Genomic DNA, 20,547 nt, shown 5'->3' on the forward strand with positions numbered 1-20,547 from the left:
CATGCAATTAAAACCAATTAGTGTCCACTGTCAGTGCTAAAGACAGCTAAACAAATCTGTCCATTTATAAAATCATTACTAAATGCATCAAACATAAGATTTAAATATAGTGTATTTCAACTGTAGTATACAATAAATATATAATTAGATTTGTTGATTCCTTTTTTGTTATGGTAGTTTGAGGTGCCAGTAACCTCAATCTTTTGGAGAGCTGAGAGAATACAAAAGGAATTTTAAATTGTGTTAAAAATCTAAAAAGGTCTCTAAGATGATTGACAGCATTATCTATATACAGCTGATGGGGGAGAGAGTTGAGGATTCCAAGAAACAAAAATGAAAAGAAAAAAAAAAGACACCACAAGTTAGACTATCTAGCAAATTATTCATTTTTACATTTTTAATAAATGCTGGAAGCTGGGAGGTAGAGTCACACTAATTTATACTACAATAACTCATAACACTACATAATTACATAATAAAATGCAAAAAGTTTTTCATTATACAACGGAGGTGTCACTAACGAGTTTTATCACCAAAATGAGTGATAAATTTCACTTTGTATGATATATGGTGCTCCAGCCAATCAGCTCCCAACTGTCATTTTTCTAACAGTTGACAGTTGGGAGCTGATTGGCTGGAGCAGCATTTATCATACACAGTGACATTTATCACTCGTTTTGGTGATAAAACTCGTTTGTAAATGGGGGCCTTAATATGTAATCCAGAAATAAGAGAAGAGCAGAAACCTAATTTTTCACGATCCCATTCTCCCAAGGTTCATCTATATTTATAATAAAGTTGTAATGGTTGTGTCTGTACATAGAAATTTTTGGGGGAAATTTACTCCTTGGGACGATGTATAAACTAATGGAGACAAAAAAATTTATTTTCAGAATTTTAGTTTTTCTGTCTGTACCGGCGTCACATAAACACAATGGGATGAATTTGGATTGCGTTTTCGATACTGTATAGCTTAGTCACCTAGAAAGAAACTGAGGTATGTATTATCTCAATGTGACATCAGGGAGAGGAGCAATAAAGGAAAAACCAGACACTTGACAGTCGGTGCGTGCAGTGTGCGGGCTCCTCAAGTCAAAAATGACTAGATGTATATTAATATAATTTTTTGGGAACAAATATACTTTTAGGGTCTGTTTATGAACTATAGAGACAAAAAAAATGTTTTATCAGAATTTGCACAGTCCAAAATGACAAACATACATACATATATATATATATATAAATATATAAAACACATATACATACATACATACATACATACACACACACACACACACATATATTGCACACCCTGTACACAAACATTTATATATGTACGCATATACAAATACATATATATTTCTCAAGATCTATTTTGCAGGAAAATCCGACTATATATTAGGCAGATTATCTTGACTCATGAAGTTTCAGTAAACTTGCCAATCCAGTAGTTGGTGCACCAAGACAAACACTACATATCATAGTCGCTGCTCATATTACTTGCAACCTTTCAGTGTTACTGCAGGTTAAATGGGTTGCTCATGAGTTTGTAGCCCCAAGCATTTCCCTGAAGGAAACACTGCAAATATTTGTTACAAAGACATTTTGTGGTCAATGTCTACAATATACATCACAATATTAGATGCCACTACTCTCTTAGTAAAATTAGTTCCACTGAGCAATAACAGACATCCACGCGAGCGAAGCTGCGGGCAAATGCTTGTTTATAATCTAGTAATATTGGTGGAAGAGATCTGTAAATATGCTACTTTCAGCTTTTCTTATTCTACAAAGCTTACTACTGCCATCACAAAACAGTTTGAAATGGAATTAAAATCTCTCAAATATACTCACTGACCTGTTGCTAGGTATATTGGATGTTGCTGAGAGGGGCTCCAGGCCTGCATTGCAGTACGATCAATCTCTTTAAGCTTCATTCTGCATTAACAAAAACAAACCATTAAGAACAGTAAATAGCTCACATGACATAGGAGTAAAGACCAATAATCACAATGAACTGATATATTCAGATGTATTATATTAAAACAAAGTTAATGTGTAAATTTGATTTCATATACAGGTGTGATGAATACCACAATCTTTCCTCTTCAGCTTGACAGAAATATATATGAGTACTCAGAGCAGATGAAGCACAACTTTTTCCAAAACTTTCAGTAAGTGGCTTCCTGCTTGCTTCCAGTGCCTGGTGTACACGATAGTGACCTTGTCATATGCAGTCCTGTCCTATCATTAATGGACAGGTCACTGCATCAAGCAAGAACAGCATATTTCCTAAAATTCTCTGTTGGGTCTGGACCCAAATCAAAGCTGTGGACATATGGAGTGGCAAGAGGTGAAGATTGATAAGACAAAGGTGATCCTTAAGGTGCCCACACACGATACGATATTATGCACGATCGGCCGTTTTCAACACATCGGAACGACAGATCGTGCATAACATGTGCAAAAGTAACCTTAAGTTACCTTAGCGTTTCTCACCATTGAAGTCAATGGTGAGAACCACTCATTGGCTGAGAAGTGGAAGGCTCGCCTCTCTCAGCCAATGAGCGCTCAGCACCGGGATTTCTATAGTGAAATCCCGCCGCTGAGCCGTCATTTAGGTAGTACCATCCTTAGAGGACGGTACTGTTTGCTGGTCCGGGGATTTTCGTTTTTTGTTTTGCCAAGACCGGGGATGCCTACATTGAACAAAGAGGACGCGATCCACGCATAGGAAGAGGCGAGTATGGTAATTTATTTTTTCACCGGTGGAATAGGGTTAGGTGCAGGGCTCCCGGGGAAGACTTAGGGTTGGGCACCCCCACGGGAGGTTAGAGTCAGGCTAGGGGAAGGGGGGTTAGGGTTAGGCACCCCCCCCCCGAGGACTTAGGTTTAGGTGGAGGGGAAGGGGGGTTAGGGGGTAGAATAGGTTAGTTTATACTTAGCTTCCGACATTCGGGATTTCAACCTGCGGCCGGCGGTATATCATACTGATTCTGCCCCGGGCTATCAGCTTGGAGTGCCCTGGAAAGGGTGACCCTTTATTGGGGGGGTCCCCAGCTCCCCAGGGATCCCCGTCCTGGGCTGACTAGCGGCCAGGGGTAATGCTTTGACCGGGGGACCTGGTGAAAGGGTTCCCCTGGCTGTGGCATTACTCATTACTCTCCTGCTAGAAAGGGTCCGGTGCTGGTTATTGATAATACAGGGGACTCCTACGCTTTTTGTCCCCTGCATCAAAATCAGGACCAGACCGGCTCAGCCCAGTGCTGGTTGTGCTAAATACAAGACCCCTACGTATTTTGTTCCCTGTATTTTCAAAACCAGGACCAGCTGTGAAAAACCCGTCGCTGCTTGTGCTTCAGGGGTGGGCATACGGTTTAAAAAAAAAAAAAATTTCACTTTGTATTTATCTTTTAAACACAGATGCACGGACGGATTTCACTGGTCCGTCTATGCATCTGTGTCTTGATTTTTTTTTTTTTTTACAAAGATGCTTGTAGCATGGTTCGCACTGATTTGTGCAAGCATCAGTCTGCTAAACGCACAATCTAATTATATGCAAATATTTAGATTGTGCACGATAGATCTTGTGTCAGATTGTGCAGAGAGTTCAAGGGAAATTGTTAACAAGATCGTATCGTGGCATACATCATTTGTGTGTAGGGGCCTTAACAGTCATATGACATGGGGCGTATCTATAATGGGTGCAGGGTGTGCGGGGCACACGGGCCCCTGGGTTCAGAGGGGCCCTGCATCGCACACCCTGCACCCATAGTATACTTACCTCTCCGGAGTCCCACGTCGGCACGGGGGGGGCCAGCGCTGTAAAACCAGCTGGAAAATGGCTGCCGCGGCAATTTTCCCGTCGTTTGCGCATGCAGACTACAGGGAAAATGGCCGCTTATATTAGACAGAGTCCAATCTCCATCTTTTTAGAGGATGTTCCTCCAAGATATTGGCCGTGGTAGATAATTGAAAGTAGATTTAAACTGGTCAGCCATCCATAGAAATCTAGTATAGTCAGCAAAAAAGTATCTGTCTCTGACGCGTTTCGCATCCACCTGGGAAGCTTTATCAAAAGACGGAGATTGGACTCTGTCTAATATAAGCTGCAGCGCTCAATCTTTTTTGCCTGGCTTAATTGGAAGGGTCTATTCCAGCGGGAGCCGCAGCTATACGGGACTCGATAGCAGTGGCATGACTGCAAAGCAGAGAGGTACATACCCAGAGCTGTGGATCATTTATTGCTGTAAGCCGCTGTGCTGTCACTCTTTTTGCTGGACTTTCGTATTGTGCTGGAAACCCCGGAATCTCTGGAGTTGCACAGTGGAGAGTACATCTCCTGGGGTCACCTAATACTATGACCCATAAGAGTGACCAACGATAAACAGGCGACTTACATGTGGATACAACTTGGAGACTTATAGAGGAAAAGAATTTGTGACTTTATGCTATACTACTGCAGCTAACCAACAAAAATTTGCATAAACATTCCGAAATTAGTGCGTGAGAGACGTTTCTTAAAGTGAATAATTCACATCTTCTAGCAGGAATGAGAGATATATATACACAAGTGGCCATTGTTTTATTTTGTCTCATGCAAAGGGACATACAGGTAGTTTTAAAGTGGATGATCAGTAAAAGTATATTAACGTATAAGGGGCAGCACAGACGGTGTAATGGTTAGCATTACTGCCTTACAGCACTGAGGTCATGGGTTCGATTCCCATCACAGCCCTACCTGTGCGGAGTTTGTATATTCTCCCTGTGCTTGCGTGGGTTTCCTCCGGGTACTCCGGTTTCCTCCCACACTCCAAAAATATACTGGTAGGTTAATTGGCTCCCAAAACAAATTAATCCTAGTGTGTATGTGTGTGCGCATATGATAGGGAATATAGATTGTAAGCTCCACTGGGGCAGGGACTGATGTGAATGGCCAAATATTCTCTGTAAAGCACTGCGGAATATGTGTGCGCTATATAAATAACTGGTAATAAATAATAAATAAGTATTATGTTGTGATTTACTTGTTGTAAGTCTAAATGTATTTTTAGGACAATAATTTATAAAGTCACTTTTATTATGTATATGCCATGTTTAGTGAAATATTACCATATATCTGCTATGTTCCAGAAGAGAGTTACCAAAGGACCTTAATTTGGGCAAGGAACAAAGCTTAAAAGTAACAGAATGATTTATGAACTTGTTATTTTCATATTTTGACCTTCCCTAGACAGATTATGTGAGTGATGTTCTTCCATTTCTATTCTTTGTTTTATTGTAAAGAAACCGTTTAGTATTTATATTAACGGTTTTTAATGAATAACCACTGTTTGGTATATAAATCCCATTTAATAACATTCTACTTTTGTGTTCTTGTGTCAGATTTTTAGAATATACATTTATGTATAGAATTAGGTTGTGATTACAGTTTGGAATAAGAAAGGGAAATAGATTTCCTAATGCTAAGTACACACTTTAACAATGGATTGGTCAGTTATTAGCAATATACATATCAATATTGATAGATATGTTGCTAAAAATACCCCTTTCAGACATACGACCCAGGAAATTTCCTGCTCAGACCCGGGAATTTCTCCTGTGCAAATTCCCGGGTATTTGGTCGAGACCCACCTTTCACACTAGAGCTTATACCTGGGAAATTCCCAGGTAGACCCCTTTCAGACATAAGCCGGGTGTTTTAGTTTTTAATATTACCTGCCTCTCCTCTGCCCTTCCTAGCCTTTCCCCTCTCCGGCTGCCGCTGATGATATCACCATGCAGCAGCCAGCCAACCAATCACTGCAGCCATTTTATTAATTTTATTTTATTATTATTAAATTATTTATTTTCTTACCTTTCTGCCCTGGTGGTCCAGCGGGAGTGCGGTCGGCCCGCTGTTGCAGAGACCCGCCAGTGATCTCCAGCGCCGGCGGGTGTCGCTGGCGTCTGGCTGGGGTTCTCTGTGCAGCAGCAGCAGCGCTGAGCATCCTATAGGACGTTCTGTGCTGCCAACTCAAAGCAGTTTAGTGCAGCCCGGTAGTAAATTCCCGGGTAGCACCACTCAGACATAAGCAGGGTAATTTCTCTGGAAATTTCTCTGGTCGATTGAAGGGTTGGCTACCTGGGGGTACCTTCCAGACATACGGGGCAACTCTGGAATTCCCGGGATTCTCGGTATGTCTGAAAGGGGTATAACTGACAATTTTAAAGAAATAACCTTATGCTGCAATTGATACGCATATATGTGGAGTTTTTGTATTGCTGCCCAGCTCTATTATACATATTTTGTACCCACATTTTTATTATTTACCCTGTTAGGATTACTGTGACTGCCAAACTTATTAATTAAGAGAATCTATTCTCATAATTCTTATTTCAAAATTACAATCTATATTTTGCTGCTATAAGATGACACATTGTATTGTATTACTTACATGTGATTGTTTGTATGTCTGTCTACATATTATTTTTTAACATAATAAAAGTAACATTTTAGATTAGGTTAAAAGTGCCCCCAAAACATGAGAGTACCTTTCTCTTCATGATTTCTATTTGAAAACTAAATACTAGTGAGAAAGTTGACAAAACTATGCAGTTTGAACTCTGAAAACCTTCAGATGCAGGTATTTTATGGGATTATTTAATATTAAAAAAAGAGTTAAAAACAAAGTATGGAATGATTGTGCCAACAGTCTATAACTGCCATCAGCCGCTTATAGTGATCAAATAACAATACTAAACACCATCTGAGTTCCAGTCTGTGACACAATTACTAAGTTCCTTGGCTGATTCCACAAATTGTGGTTTGAAGTAGGAGGGAACAGAAGTGACAGTTCTATAGCGGCATTTGTTACACAGGGCAACAAAAAAATACCATTTAACTCTGCAGAATGTTAGGCAATGCTATAGGTCTCAAAATAAAGTTTACAAGTGCTGTGTGAAGTTCACACTGTGAACATTTGGGCTTTTTATTTTTCAAGAAAGCCACTTATTTGAAGGTGGAAGTAGCCTTTAAATAGGAAAGATGTACAAATAAGATTTAAAGAAGTTAGCCGCAAATGCACGGACTAGCAATAAATAACACTAGGTATAAATATTTCACAATCTAAAATGTATTGGTTACTTACAACTGTTAATAAAAATTTTACATTTATGTTTAAACAGTATTCTTTGGTATGTATTCTCCATGGGAGTAAGGCAGGATTTAATTCTTTAATGTACAGGAACAAAAATACAGTTCCATGCTCAACAAGTTTGATTTATTTTTCATACTTGCTTTGCTGAGTTCACACATACATACTATACATTACCTTCAGGCTATCAACACCATGAAACTCTTATCAGTTTGGTGTGCTTAAATTTTCTCTTTATAACTTGACTTTATTTTGTATTAACTTACAGCTTTTACAAACAAGGCCTTTTCTATGATTAACAATCTTGTACCCATATATTTCCATTGTACACTGCTAAGAAGTAGATCACACATTACACTTGATCTGAAGTAAGGGTAGCATGTTGCAAAACAGAAGCTGAAGTTTGCCCTTTGAACTCTAATCACCTGTATATCCAAGTGTGAAAGTATATAGAATGAGTAACTACAAGCCTCATCAGCAATTGTGCTTGTGTATTTAGGAACAGACAAGAGGAACACTAGTTTCACACTTAAGGTATATAAAACCTTACAAATAGAATGTATTTTAAGCTAATATCTCTTTTACACCAAAGTGATCCGGGAGTTGGAACACTGGACCTAATTCAGAACCGCTCGCGAGCGCTGAGCGCTTGCAAGTGGGTCGATGGTGCCCTAATGCGCATGATGGAGGGAGCTCCGTCGTGCGCATGCGCGAGACCCGCATAGCGACAGCCAAGTTGTCGCTATGGGTCTTGCACCAAAGGGGGCGTGCTGTCGATGGTGAGTGACAGCACGCTCCCTTTGGTGGGCGCGCCGGAGGCGTTGCTGCCCAGACGGAGGCGTTACCATGGGAACGCCTACCATCTGGGGCCGGCCCCACTGACATCACTAGTGATGTCAGTGGGAGTGCTTTTGGCTCCGATAGAGCCAAAAGCACTCCTGGGCTTGTGGCAACGAGACCCTACCGCAGGGTCTCGTCGCAAGCCCAATGGTCACGATGGTCTTGACCATCACGACCATCTTTTTGGCCGCTCGCATAAGCTGTGGGTGGTCACCCACAGCTATGCGAGCGGCAAGGAGGCCGCTCCATTTTTAGGTAGGAGGGCCCTGATTCAGAGCGACTCTGAATCAGGCCCACTGTTCCAATCCGGATCAGACCTGGCACAGAACCCTTTCATATTACAGCGCTGACCCAGGATATTCCAGTGTCGGAGCCGTTCACACCGGAGCTAGGTGTGCAGTGACCCGGCACTTCCAGCATTGCAGTGGACGCTTGGAGATTTCATCTCCAAGCGCCACTGAAGCCGGTCAATCGGGCGGCAAGCGGCACGATCCAGGTCATCGTGACCCGGATTGCAACATCTACACTACAGGGTGGCACGGGAATGACCAGTGGAAAACCCTGCAAAATACCCGAGTTGGATTCCCGGGTCCCTAGACCAGGGTGGATCCATTTACACTGACCATTTACAACGACATAAAAATCCCAGGTTGATGCGCATCAACCTGGGATTTTTATTTTGGTGTACAAGGGGTATAAGTAAACTTTGAATTATAGGCAATGTTCTACTACATTTCTACACTGTTATTGTGAATTGTAGGTTATTTCAATTAAGCAATGTAGTAATTAGATAGGCTTCAATTCTGGTAATTGCTAGGCTACTCAACTACTTTTAGTATAGGTGTGAGACCAGTAACAATAGTAATCAGAGGCATTTCCAACCTGTTAATTGACATATAAGAAATTGCGATTATAAAAGCATAGTGCAACATTTCAGCTTAATTAAGAGTACTTTACATCTTTTACAAGTCAGTGATTTGCTGTTGTTTTTGTATCCCCAGCCTTGAAGATGCCTAATTTTCGTCATAAAAAACACTTCTATTACTTCATTTCTGTCTGAATTAAAAAATGTAACCATGTAGAGCAGGGGTTCCCAATCACCGTCCTCAAGGCACACTAATACCCATGTTGCACAAGAGGTAATAACCCGGGTTATTGCACGTGAATGCGCAGGAACCCGGGTTTCTGTGCAGTGTGAAAGGGCCAGGTTGAATTAAGCTGGGTCGAGCAACCCGGCATTTCAACCCTGCTTGTGATGCTAACGGGTAGCCAGAGTTACTGCATAGGAAGAGCCGATGCTTGGATATGAGATCATCTCCAAGCACCGGCTCATCACGTGATGCCCATGACGTCATTGAAGCAGCATTAGTGCAGGGTCGGGGCTCCAGTCTGAAAGGGGTCAGAACAAAGGTCGCACCTGGGATGGGCGCATGAACATAACCCGGATGCAACGCGGCATTCATGTAAAAGATGTATAAAAGTCCAGATTTTAAGGATAGCCATAATTGAGCACAAATGTCTTAATTGGTACCTCAATTATTTTGATTTAACCATCTGTGTTCAAGCATGATCACTAAAACCAGGACTTTTAGTGTGCCTTGAGTACCGAGATTGGCAAACACTGATGTAGAGCCTGAAGAACAGTAGTTATAACAAATAGGCATTATTACTTAAACTAGCAGTAATACAGTGTTCATTCTAGCACCATGCACATAATCTGTGAGGGCAAATTTTAATCTTGAAGGGCAACATTTTTATATGCGACATATCGCTACAGCTACAGTAGCTATAGTGATACATCACGTCTACAATGTTGCTCTTCAGAATTAAAATATGCCCTCCTCACCGATTACGTGCAGGGTGTTAGAATGAACACTGTAATATAAGCAATTTCTTTGTTTTTATTTTAGTTTTAGCTATTTAATCAGTTGTAAACCATTCAATTAAATATTAAAGTTTTATGATGCATATTTTTTTTATTATCTTTTACTATAATGGATTTGTACCAGAAGCTTAATGATGCATGTGTCTTGTTGCATTTGTCCACCTATAATCTTTTTATGCACAAATGTGAGGGGAAACTCCACCTAAACCAGTAATGGGCAACAGGTAGTTTCAGAAGCCGTTACCTGTATCCCAACTCATTCCTGAATTATAAGATTTTGTTGAAAACGCCTGACAATATGTCAATTAAGACATTACAGAGATTAAAAGTAATATGCAATCCTTTTGAAGATTAGTGACACCCAATCAGGGATGGCCATCGGAACCAATTGATCATACCCAGCGCAGACAATGGTGGCAATCATTCTCTCTTAGTTCCAATGGCAGTTTCCTGATGTTTGGTGATGGCATATCGTACAAGGTGTCCGTTGCCGTGATCCCTTGAGAATGTGCAAACTATATTTATAAACCGTGTATGCACACACCATTGATGGATAAACCGTTAAGTGGTTTCCAAAACAAAATTTATTTGTTATCACAAGGCAATGGTGGCACTGCAGCAACTGTTCAATTGCGCTCTTCCAATAACCATCCTTACACCCAATTTGGCCCCTGAAATGTATCCAGATGCCCATCATTGATCTAAACATATGATCTATTTAAACAATTACACACAAAGGAGCAGATTAAATACAGGTTGTGTTTACATCCAACGATAATCAGGGACTTTGAATGATGGATTTTACGGGCAATAGTAATTAATCAGGCTTGTTTAGAATTATTATTGCCCTTTAAAATCCAATGGTGGCTTTGTAAACTCAACAAACAGTAAACCTACCCCATCAGAACACCTATGGCCATGAAGGTAGCCCCCGCTGTCGATGTACCTAAAGATGGCCACACACCTAAAGATTGTCTTTCCAACCAGGCAGCTAGTTGGAATTAAAATTTGGCAACGTATCGGGGCAAATGACAATCCACAATTTGCTCCAAAACACCAGAAAACAGTCAGCCAAATTAGTTGAATCAAATAGATTTTTAACAACTTGTCTGAATGACCATATTTGTACATTTTCTGATGTTTGGAAAAAATGGACGATTGTCATTTGCTCCCATAGACTACCATATTTCCATTCCATCCAGTCAAATAGTTGCCTGAATGGAGCAAATCTTTAGGTGTGTGGCTGTAAAGGTGCCTACACACATAGCGATGTGCTCACAATCCCACAATGTGCACGATTTCCCCCTGAACTCTCCCCGGCAGTCATGGGCACAATTTGGTCTAAAAAAGCTGCCAACGTGCCTCCTAAACTATCCAGTGCATCGTGACTTGAGATTGTCAGAACTGCCCTACAGCATGGTAGATCTGAAGATGCGATGTGGGACACGCATCGCATCGTGAGTGGGGACTCACGATTTGGGCATATTTTACAAGATCTGTCGTTCCGATGCGTCGGAATTGGCCAGATCGTGTAAATATCGCTATGGGTGTAGGCACCTTGACACTTCTCCCGGGAAAGAAAAGTTTGAAAGTAACCTAAACTCAAAAGCTTTTCGTGCTGACCCTACTGTACATCCCTTTCTCTATCTGCCAGTCAGGTTCCAAATAGGGCTTCACCTTTCAATGCCAAAAAAACTGCCCATTTTACTGTATAACCCAAACCCTTGCTTAGGAGGGCATAACTGCTCTATTTCATATAACTTTCAGGCAGTAAGAATTATTGAAATGCTTTAAGTTTTACACATAAAATAAATGTTCAATGCAAAATTACACAGATAACGCATATTTGAGAATCATTAACAGCAATCTAAACTATCACAAGACAGCATTAAAGACTTTATTGTAAGAGTTCTGCATTTTCAGGAAACTAAAAATATTGTCGATTATTTTCTGTTAAGAAAAATAAAAGAAACATCAGAAAGTCTACCCCTAGCACACATCAGCATGTACAATAAGAAAGTCTACCCCTAGCACACATCAGCATGTACAATAAGAAAGTCTACCCCTAGCACACATCAGCATGTACAATAAGAAAGTCTACCCTTAGCACACATCAGCATGTACAATAAGCACAGTGTTTGTGCTGGGGTCAGTTAATAGAAGAATGAGAGATTCCAGTTAGTAGTTACAGACAGAGCTCGGTAATCCGTGCAATGCCAGTGCTGAGCCTGCTCCTAGGGCAGGACAAAGTTACCGTAGACATCTGACCCATCAGTGCTTAGGCCATGATGTAACACTGCTCAGGTGGGCATTCTGGCCCCGGACAGAGGTCACACACATACACCTCTGCAGCTCACTACACACCGGGCACCGCGCCGCACTCACCCGAGGCCCACTTATACCCTGTGCAGTCACATCATGTGCCACCTAGCTGGTACAGCTGGGTGAGTGCTGCAGGGTAATGTAGGGGCAGCCAGTTGCCCGAGGATCCAGCTGTACATACAGACGCTGCAGCATAGGGCACCAGGAGGGCAGAGCAATCAGTCAGTAGTATTACAGACAGCGGCCATATGTCTCTGCTGCTGCTCCAGCAAGAGGAAATGGGGGGTACCAGCTGCTGCCACCTCTGCCCCCTTACCCGCCATGGGCATCGCACACACTGCACACCGGCCCCTACAGGATCTGTATGGGGTACAGATATGGAGAACAGGGGAGTTACCGGCAGCTGCCACCGCAGCCCGATCCAATCGTAGCCGCGACACACTCACCTAACTGCGGAGCAGGAAGCAGCGCACAGACGGGGGAGCAGGCGGTGCGGGGGTGCCTGGAGGCTGGGATGGCAGGTGAGCAGTACTGTGTCTGGGACGCTAAAGCTGTTGCTCACGTATCACCGCCTCTCCAAGCCGGCTGCTCCGCTCCCAGCAGCAGTGCCCACAGGCCGGCCTCCTTCCCTCCACGTACTGCTCAACGTGGCACCCAGAGCCCCGCCCACACTGGCCGCCGCCGCTAGCGGCACTGTACTAATAATAGCGCCGCTGTGTGTATGCTATACTGTATGTGTGTGACATGCAGGCCGCGGCCTCAGCGCACCGGGGCAACTACCCTACACACGGCGCCGCTGCTCTCTCATTGTGACACCGCTCACTCCATGCACTACCCACAGGTCACACACTGACACTCTGCTACTGCACCAGTAACCACTCAATCACATAATACATAGGATTCCTATTGCCAGACACAAGTATGGCCGCGCCGCCATCAACCTCACGTAGCCACGTCCTACTGCGTCTGTCCTTCCTTTGACGTAACGTGACCTACTTCCGCGTACAGCCCGTAAAGACCTCGTGCTGGTTAGATTACGGCCATTTGCTGCGGTCCGGGCAACAGGGAGGGAGGTGAGTGGAGCTGTGCTCCGGAGGCGCCGATGATATAACGCTGCTGCTTAGTATATTTCGCAATGTAATAGGCTACATGCAGTGATGGTCGCCTCCTCGTAATAACTGCAGGCGGGGAACGTGCGCTGGAGGGATTATTGTGTGTTCGGCCTTCTACTATCATCAGGCGGGAGATGCTGTGACTTGTCTGTCCTCGTATGCGGGAGTACACGTTCTTCAATATACTGTAAATATGTATTGGGTGGTATCTCATCCCTGTTCTCTAACATTGATGTGCATATATAGACAATGTATCGGTGTGGATCAGTGCCCCTTATATGTGCTGCACCAGTAACAATGGCCAGAGCTATGTAGTTCATATTTCTGATGTTTATTGTATGTTTCCTCTTTGTAGTACTTGCTAAACTATAATCATATAATCTCACACTATAGCTAATGTGTACTTCATTGTATCTTGCATACATTAAGCAATATTGTCCAAAGTTGTGGTTAGGTTTTGGAAGTATTGATTGACAGTCGGTGGGGATAATGCAGTTATTCATGTAGTGGAGACATGCAGATCAAGCATAATTATTTGAGCAACATTGTTCATTCCACTGTGCACTTTGCCTGTATATCTTGCCTTTCGATAGTGCAAAGCAGAGGCAGCTAAAAGGGGTGTGCTGCCGTTCAGAAGCACCCTAACCCCCCCCCTTGATGCCTAAACCTAACCCCCCCAGGACCTAAGGTTATCCCACCCCCTCTCTCCGCTACTTGTGAGTGTAGATATACATATCTCTGCTGTAATGTCATTTGGAATGCAGGGTGTTGAGATTCAGACGTTGGCATCTCATGCCATGTCTGGATTCTGGCGCTGGTCTTTAGTAGTACTTTGGGATTTAGGAGTCATGATTTTGACGGCTGGCATTCCATGCGCCGGCAAATTAACTACATCCTGCTAAAAGGCAGGCTCAGCGAGGGTCTTCAAATGTCATGCTTCACCCTAAGTCATGGGTCTTCAACCTTTGGCCCTCCAGCTGCTCTGGAACTACCGATCCCAGGATGCCCTGCCACAGTTTTAGCATGCTGTTATATCAAAATGGTGGCAGGGAATGCTGGAATGTGTAGTTCCACAGCATCTGGAGGGCCAAAGGTTGAAGACCCCTGCCCTATGTGATCCAGTACCCATATAGTAAAATCCAGCTTTCGTATACTTGTGTTCTTAAATGTTTATACTAGAGGATTGTAAGTAGGTTTTATGGATATGTATGGTGATGACTTATAGTACTACATTACTAAGTTTTTCTATTTATCACAGCATGTCAGGTAACCAAAGCCCCTGCAGCAGTATGGACAAATACTTGGCAGCAGTAATGGAGTCTGGCACTCTGAGATGCGACCTAATCCTGAAGAGGACTCGCGCCGTTACTGGGATGATGTGTAAGTGTCAGGAAGAGCGCTGAGTGACTTGGTGATTTAAAGGTAATGCCCTTTTAGGTTATTTTGAGTAGTCAACAAAGCGACTTTCCTTATTTATTTATTTTTTAACAAACTCAAAATCATGTTTAATGAATTTTGTGCTTTTAAAAAAAAAAAAAAAAAAAAAAATCCCATTGCTGATTTGGCTTTTCATTTTGTCAGCATGCACCTTGCTCTGTGCATTGTCAAGTGTATAGATTAGTATAAAAATATTGAAGTAGGTTTTAGTAGTGTAAAGAACTACATGTCAAACACCATGTATTTCTTGCTTTGTATTTGCCAAAACATGATCTATTTTTCAATCCCCTTTATTGTTGGATAGTTCAGGGCTATTATTTAATGTGGTAGTTTACAATTTCACCTTCAATGAGTTAAGTTTAGCTTTACTAGAATCATTGAGGTTGATTGCAGGTTATAGGTGCCCTGATCATTTCATTAGCAAAATATAAAATTTTGTGCAAGAACATACTCTTGCAAGAGTTTATAATGCAGTTTTGCAGGGTATTCGTTTGGGGTTATGCTTGTTATGTTCCACATCCAGTGATTAAACCTTCTCTGCTGTTCACATCATGACTGCTGTGATTATACCTTTTTTTGACTTATGAGGATGTGAAAACCTGATCAGTTAAAAGCTTGAAAAATTAGCATGTGTGTATATGTTTTTATTGTGTTCTGTTTCAGATGTCGGTCTTCAAGCAGTTAATTTTCTTTTCCAAGAAGGACCAGTGTAAAATGCACAAACCTCCATGGAGCAATAGAGCTGAAATACTGGTTTTATTTCAGTAACATAGAGGTCAGTCGTAACCTTCATATTTTTTATTTTTTTTTTGAGATGGAGAAATTATTTAATGTGAACCAAATGTGGTTTTGCTAGAGAGGATAAACCTGTTTTCTAAACTCCGTCCAGTGATGAAAGCCTTTTTACTGCTGTTCACATCATGATTTAACCATGATTAGCACTTTATCTGGCTGAGGACGAATAGGGAAGCTCTTATTGACTGATATTTTTAATGTAAGGGTTCCCCTCTCCTGAATGTGCTCCTGGTTGGAGACCATTTTAAATGTAAGAACTATTTGCAGCTAGCCACTAGCAATAAAATAATGTAGTACCAATGTAATAAGGGTACCCTGCAGCTTCCAGGAGTTTCTCAGTCTTGTGTTGGTGCTTCCTAATCTAGGTCACTCAGCACCTACAGCAGCATTGGTAACATTTCTGCCTTGTTCTAATTGTTGTGTTATATCTTTAATAGCTTGTTATTTCTGTGTTCCATCTAGTTTCTTGATACCTTTCTTTGGTATGTTCTGTGATAGGCGTGTAGATGATGGAGTGCCCCTCATGTGGAGTGGCTAAGCAGAAATGATCTTGGTAATTAAAGCTTATAACAATGTCTTCCCTATTACTAGAGTAACTAAAGAATAGGATTCAGAATTGTATGCATTATACCACCAAGCACCTGAGTGTCCAGTGACTATTCACTGTTGCAGGACTTCTGTGGTGTGCCCTTCCATACTCGACTTGTCAAGCCTCCAAATGATGATTTATGTATAAATGTATAGCTTGCTACTCATTGGGGGTGTTTCAATTCAGTGTGATGCTGAATAGCCCTGGAAATGAGTTCCCAGAGCTTGTCAATGACCATGCTTTAAATTTAGACTTGAACCACATAAGTCGGAGAATGCCTGTTATCGCGCCTTAAGCGGTTATTAACTGTGACAGCATTCCCCTACTAAAGTGCTGGTCGCAAGGCTGTTAGCGCAGCACTAAGCCATAAAACGGATTGGATTTCTGCTCGCGTCTCAGGAAAATGCGTGCAGAAATCATGTAGTTGTACTTAACACAAAAACAGACAAAACTCAGGTGCACAACTCCAAATTATTAATATATAAATGCAATAAAATTTTGCAATCAATAGGTTTTTAGTATAATCTTGGCCAAGGTTATGGGCCTACCCACCATATCCAGGTAACCTCTGTAGGGTAGGTCCCTAACATACTACGATTCAAATCTTGGCCAAGATTATGCTAAAAACCTCTATTGATTGCAAAATTTTGTTGCATTTATAAATTAATAATTTGGAGTTATACACCTGAGATTTGTCTGTTTCTGTGCCTGCAATTAGTCTCATCAGGTAGCACCTCCATCTATATATATATATATATATATATATAATTTTTTTTTTTTCTCCCCCCATATCCCCCTCGGCTATTCAACATTCTGCTTCATTGTATCGCCCGTTTTGTGTAGATTGACTAATAAGACAGCCTATAGACACTTGTCCAACTGCACAGTATAGCCATGCTGTTTGTGCCACTTGTACCCTTTTTACACCAGAGCTAAAACCTGGGTTATTGCAAGGTTATCCTGGGTTGCTTCTAGGTGTAAAAGGGGTTAGGGTTGAATTCCTGCGTCAAGTGACCCAGCAATCAAACCCAGGTAACTTGCAGGTTTTAACACTGGAACGACCTGTGAATCCCTGCAGTGTAAATGGTGCGATCTGGGTCACGATGACCCGAATTGTGCTGCATGCCTGCCGATTGGCTGGCTTCAGTGGCACTTGGAGATGACATCCTCCCCAAGCGTCCACTTCAATGCCGGAAGAGCCGGGTCACTGCAGACCCTGCTCCGGTGTGAATGGTGCCGACTCAGGAATATCCTGGGTCGGCGCCAGGAAAGTTCCGGGTCTGATCCGGATTGGGACACTGTTCCAACCTCCGGGTTAGACCCGGTATTTAGGTTTAAAAGTGGTATTAACTTTGGGTGAAATGGAGTGTTTAAGACCTGTAGTTTCAAATTTAAAAACAATCTTAAGTATCTTTTTCTGCATTAGCTACGTGGGGGGAAGGGCACGGAGCTGCTGCTTGACATATCCTTATTGCTGCTATAGCACTTGTTTATTGTAGCAAGGAAAGGTTACTGGAAAATGGCGTGGTTACTTGTTTTAAATTTGTTACCTATGACCATAATTGGACAGCATCAAATAACACCCACGCACACACTACTTCTAATTCCTTACCATTTAATTTTTGATATGTGATTGATGGTGTATAGTGCATGTTTTCCTAGGCTAATTTCAGTAGTTGGGATGGACATCGGCAGCCTGGCATCGAATGGTTGCTGGGCTTGCTACCATTTGATAGCCTGACCATCGTGATGGTTATGCTCTGATCAAAAAAGGGTGGAGCCTCACAACACACCGTGTTCATGTCACTGTGGGCGCTTGCCCAGCACTCTGAGATGCTGGGCTGTCCCCAGAGAATAGATGCTGTGCACATGTTCTCTGCATCTATTCTCCTGCTATGCAGAGCAGCTGTGTGTGCTCCTCCTCACAGCCACCTATCGGATGGACATCAGAAAGCTGTATTCAATGGAGAAAGTACTTCCAGTATCAGAAACATCGATGGTTGCTAACAATCGGCTTCCAATGTCCATCCCAATTCAGAAGTTGATCCTTTTTTGGGTATGTTACTGTAATATCAGTGTTGTCCTGTTCTAAATTTGCTCATTCCCCTCTTAAAGATGCTGTGTGCGCTAGTGAAACTGCCCGGATTGTGAAGCCTAAATGGTGCAAGAGGATTCTTCATGGGAGCCAAGTCTAACAACTTAAAGATGCGTTCACATATCGAACCAAGCTTCAAATCTATCTTATGCCTGGCTTTGCAATATTGAAAGGAAGTAGAAACTGTAAGGGGTGAGTTCTATTTCAGCAGCTGGTTAGTGTTCTTTATTGACTTCTATTCAATGCAGATTGCTTCTTTGTTTGTTCTCAAATTATGGAACCAATGTGGTAAATGTTTAGCTATGTCCAATGATTAAAACCTTTCACTGCTGTTCACATCATGATATTATGTGATTAGAAATGTATTTTTATGAGGACATAAGCTATGAAAACGAGATGATGTGCCTACTTTTTTCTTAATGCTAATAAGTGCTGTTGGTGATTCATGTGGCATTACAAGGGGTAGTCAAAATCATTAACTAGCTGTGTTTCCTGGGTATCCTTCTCACTCCCCCCCCCTCTCCCCCAACTTGTTCTCCCTTGCCCCTCAGTTTTCAGTAAATTAACTATTGTATGTTACTGGATTGTAGTAGAATATCCGTACAGGAAGCGCATAGAAACTTCAGTGCCATGGACAGAATAGAACACTGCTTTAGTGCTGACACAGCAATACTAGCCACTGTGCTACCTTTATATCACTACATCCATCCTCCCTGCTCAACACAGCATTATTTTCTTTTGCAATCTCCTTTACCTGGTCTCGCATCCAACTTGCTCTGTCCTGTTTTCTATTTATTAAGGATGCATGTATAGATCTCTGCACAGAATAATCTTTCTTTGTCTTATAATGACCAGTGCATTACTTTTTACATGGAATGTATGAGAAAAAGCTCTAGTTGAATCACAACTTGATGTTATCTTACAAATGGAGTGAGTTACATGTAGCATTTCTCTGCAGTAGTTTCATACAATAATCTTGCAGTCTGGTTATTGAATTTAATTGAGATTAATGAAAAATGACTGGTAGTTCTGAGGTATTACAATTGGGTCTGACCATATTGTTTCCACAGGTGAGCAAGAACTGATTGCAGATGAAGCATTGATGGTCTGGAGAGTACAGTAATGAAGAATTTATGAAGATATTGGATACCAAACACAAATTTTATGCTGAGCCATGTTTAATTGTTGTCCTGTGTTGATTTTCAATTACAATAATGAATTTAACAATGAATGGATTACATACTAATTTAAAACTGTGTACCAATAGCATGGTTTTTTTTATATTGCCATCACTATAATTATGAATGTGACTTAAGTACCCCATGATTTGGTTGGGGCTCTTGTTCACAATATGTATACCTGAGCTTGTACAAACTGCTGCCAGTCTTTGTGGTTTGGTTGAAGTTCTTGTAAATGTGAATATTTAATTTACATTTTTTCTTTAAAAAATAAAATAAATTAAATAGCACTTTCAGTTGGGCTCATAGCGCACTTGTGTATTATTCAACACCCATATTAAGTGGAACACAATACTGCACTCGGGTCTATTTACTAAGCAGTGTTAGGAGACAATATAAAGTGATATGGTGCCAGCCAATCAGCTCCCAACTCATCTAACAGGCTGTGTTTGAAAAATGACAGTTGGGAGCTGATTGGCTGGCACCTTATCACTTTCTTATCACTTTTCACTCTGTACTTAACACTGCTTAGTAAATAAACCCCTCAATCACTTAAGCAAGTTTGAAGTGCTGGAAGCTGAATGCAGCTGCAAAGGATCAGTGTACATAAAATAAATATACACTAGTGGCAACAGACTTGCTTTGCCACTTAAAGGGATGTAGTAATGGGATAAACAGTTATGTCAATCCCACATTGCAGGTGATGGCATGCCAACAAGTTAACATTCTGTTAGCACAGAGGTTCCTGAACTCTGCCTGTACTGTCCAGGTATTAAGGATATCCATGCTTGAGCCCAGATGGTTAAATCAGGTTGAATGAGGTACTAATTAAGTCACCTGTGTTTAAGCATGGAGATGCTTAAAATGTGGGACTGTAATGGCAGAGTTTAAGAACTTCTGTTAGCTTGTCAAAAAGACTGGCATTACAACAGTTGGTGACCAATTGAGGGAGCATTTTAGTCTTCCTCTCCCTCTTGCACCATTGGTGGCACACATCCTGTCAGTGGGCTACAGCAGCAGTAGGTAACTGCATACTCCTGTCACCTAAGGGAACAGGTGCTGATGGGCACAGGCTTGCTAAAACCGAGCAGTTTAAGGTTTTGAGAAATTGACTTGTCTAGATTCTATATATCAGGCCTGGCCAACCTGAGGCTCTCA

At 41.7% G+C, this 20,547-nt stretch overlaps 1 protein-coding gene and 1 long non-coding RNA gene across 11 annotated transcripts in view; one reads left to right on the top strand and one right to left on the bottom strand.

Moving 5' to 3' along the window:
• SEC31A (SEC31 homolog A, COPII component) overlaps positions 1 to 12,944 on the bottom strand; it is a 58,646-nt gene extending 45,702 nt beyond the window's left edge. For 2 of the 9 annotated variants that reach the window (XM_088452149.1, XM_088452147.1), the window contains exons 1-2: positions 12,630 to 12,942; positions 1,859 to 1,938 (exon numbers count right to left, since the gene is read on the bottom strand). In XM_088452149.1, coding sequence (XP_088308275.1) covers positions 1,859 to 1,937 — 79 coding nt within the window. In that variant the 5' untranslated portion in view covers position 1,938; positions 12,630 to 12,942. Of the gene's footprint in view, positions 1 to 1,858; positions 1,939 to 12,629 lie in introns of all 9 variants that reach the window. The other 7 variants (XM_088452142.1, XM_088452140.1, XM_088452146.1 and 4 more) reach the window with 6 other exon arrangements.
• A 228-nt stretch (positions 12,945 to 13,172) lies between these two features.
• On the top strand, positions 13,173 to 19,691 carry LOC148538896 (uncharacterized). Of its 2 annotated transcripts, none has more exons than XR_015871380.1 (5): positions 13,173 to 13,256; positions 14,554 to 14,717; positions 15,396 to 15,507; positions 18,232 to 18,403; positions 19,282 to 19,691. It is a non-coding gene; the product is annotated as an uncharacterized LOC148538896 (long non-coding RNA). The 2 variants fall into 2 exon arrangements; XR_015871381.1 differs by lacking the exon at positions 13,173 to 13,256 and adding an exon at positions 13,291 to 13,482.
• Positions 19,692 to 20,547: the final 856 nt, after the last annotated feature.

The sequence above is a fragment of the Taudactylus pleione genome, unplaced genomic scaffold, assembly GCF_031769625.1.
Source record: "Taudactylus pleione unplaced genomic scaffold, aTauple2 ptg000033l, whole genome shotgun sequence".
NCBI lineage: Eukaryota > Metazoa > Chordata > Amphibia > Anura > Myobatrachidae > Taudactylus > Taudactylus pleione.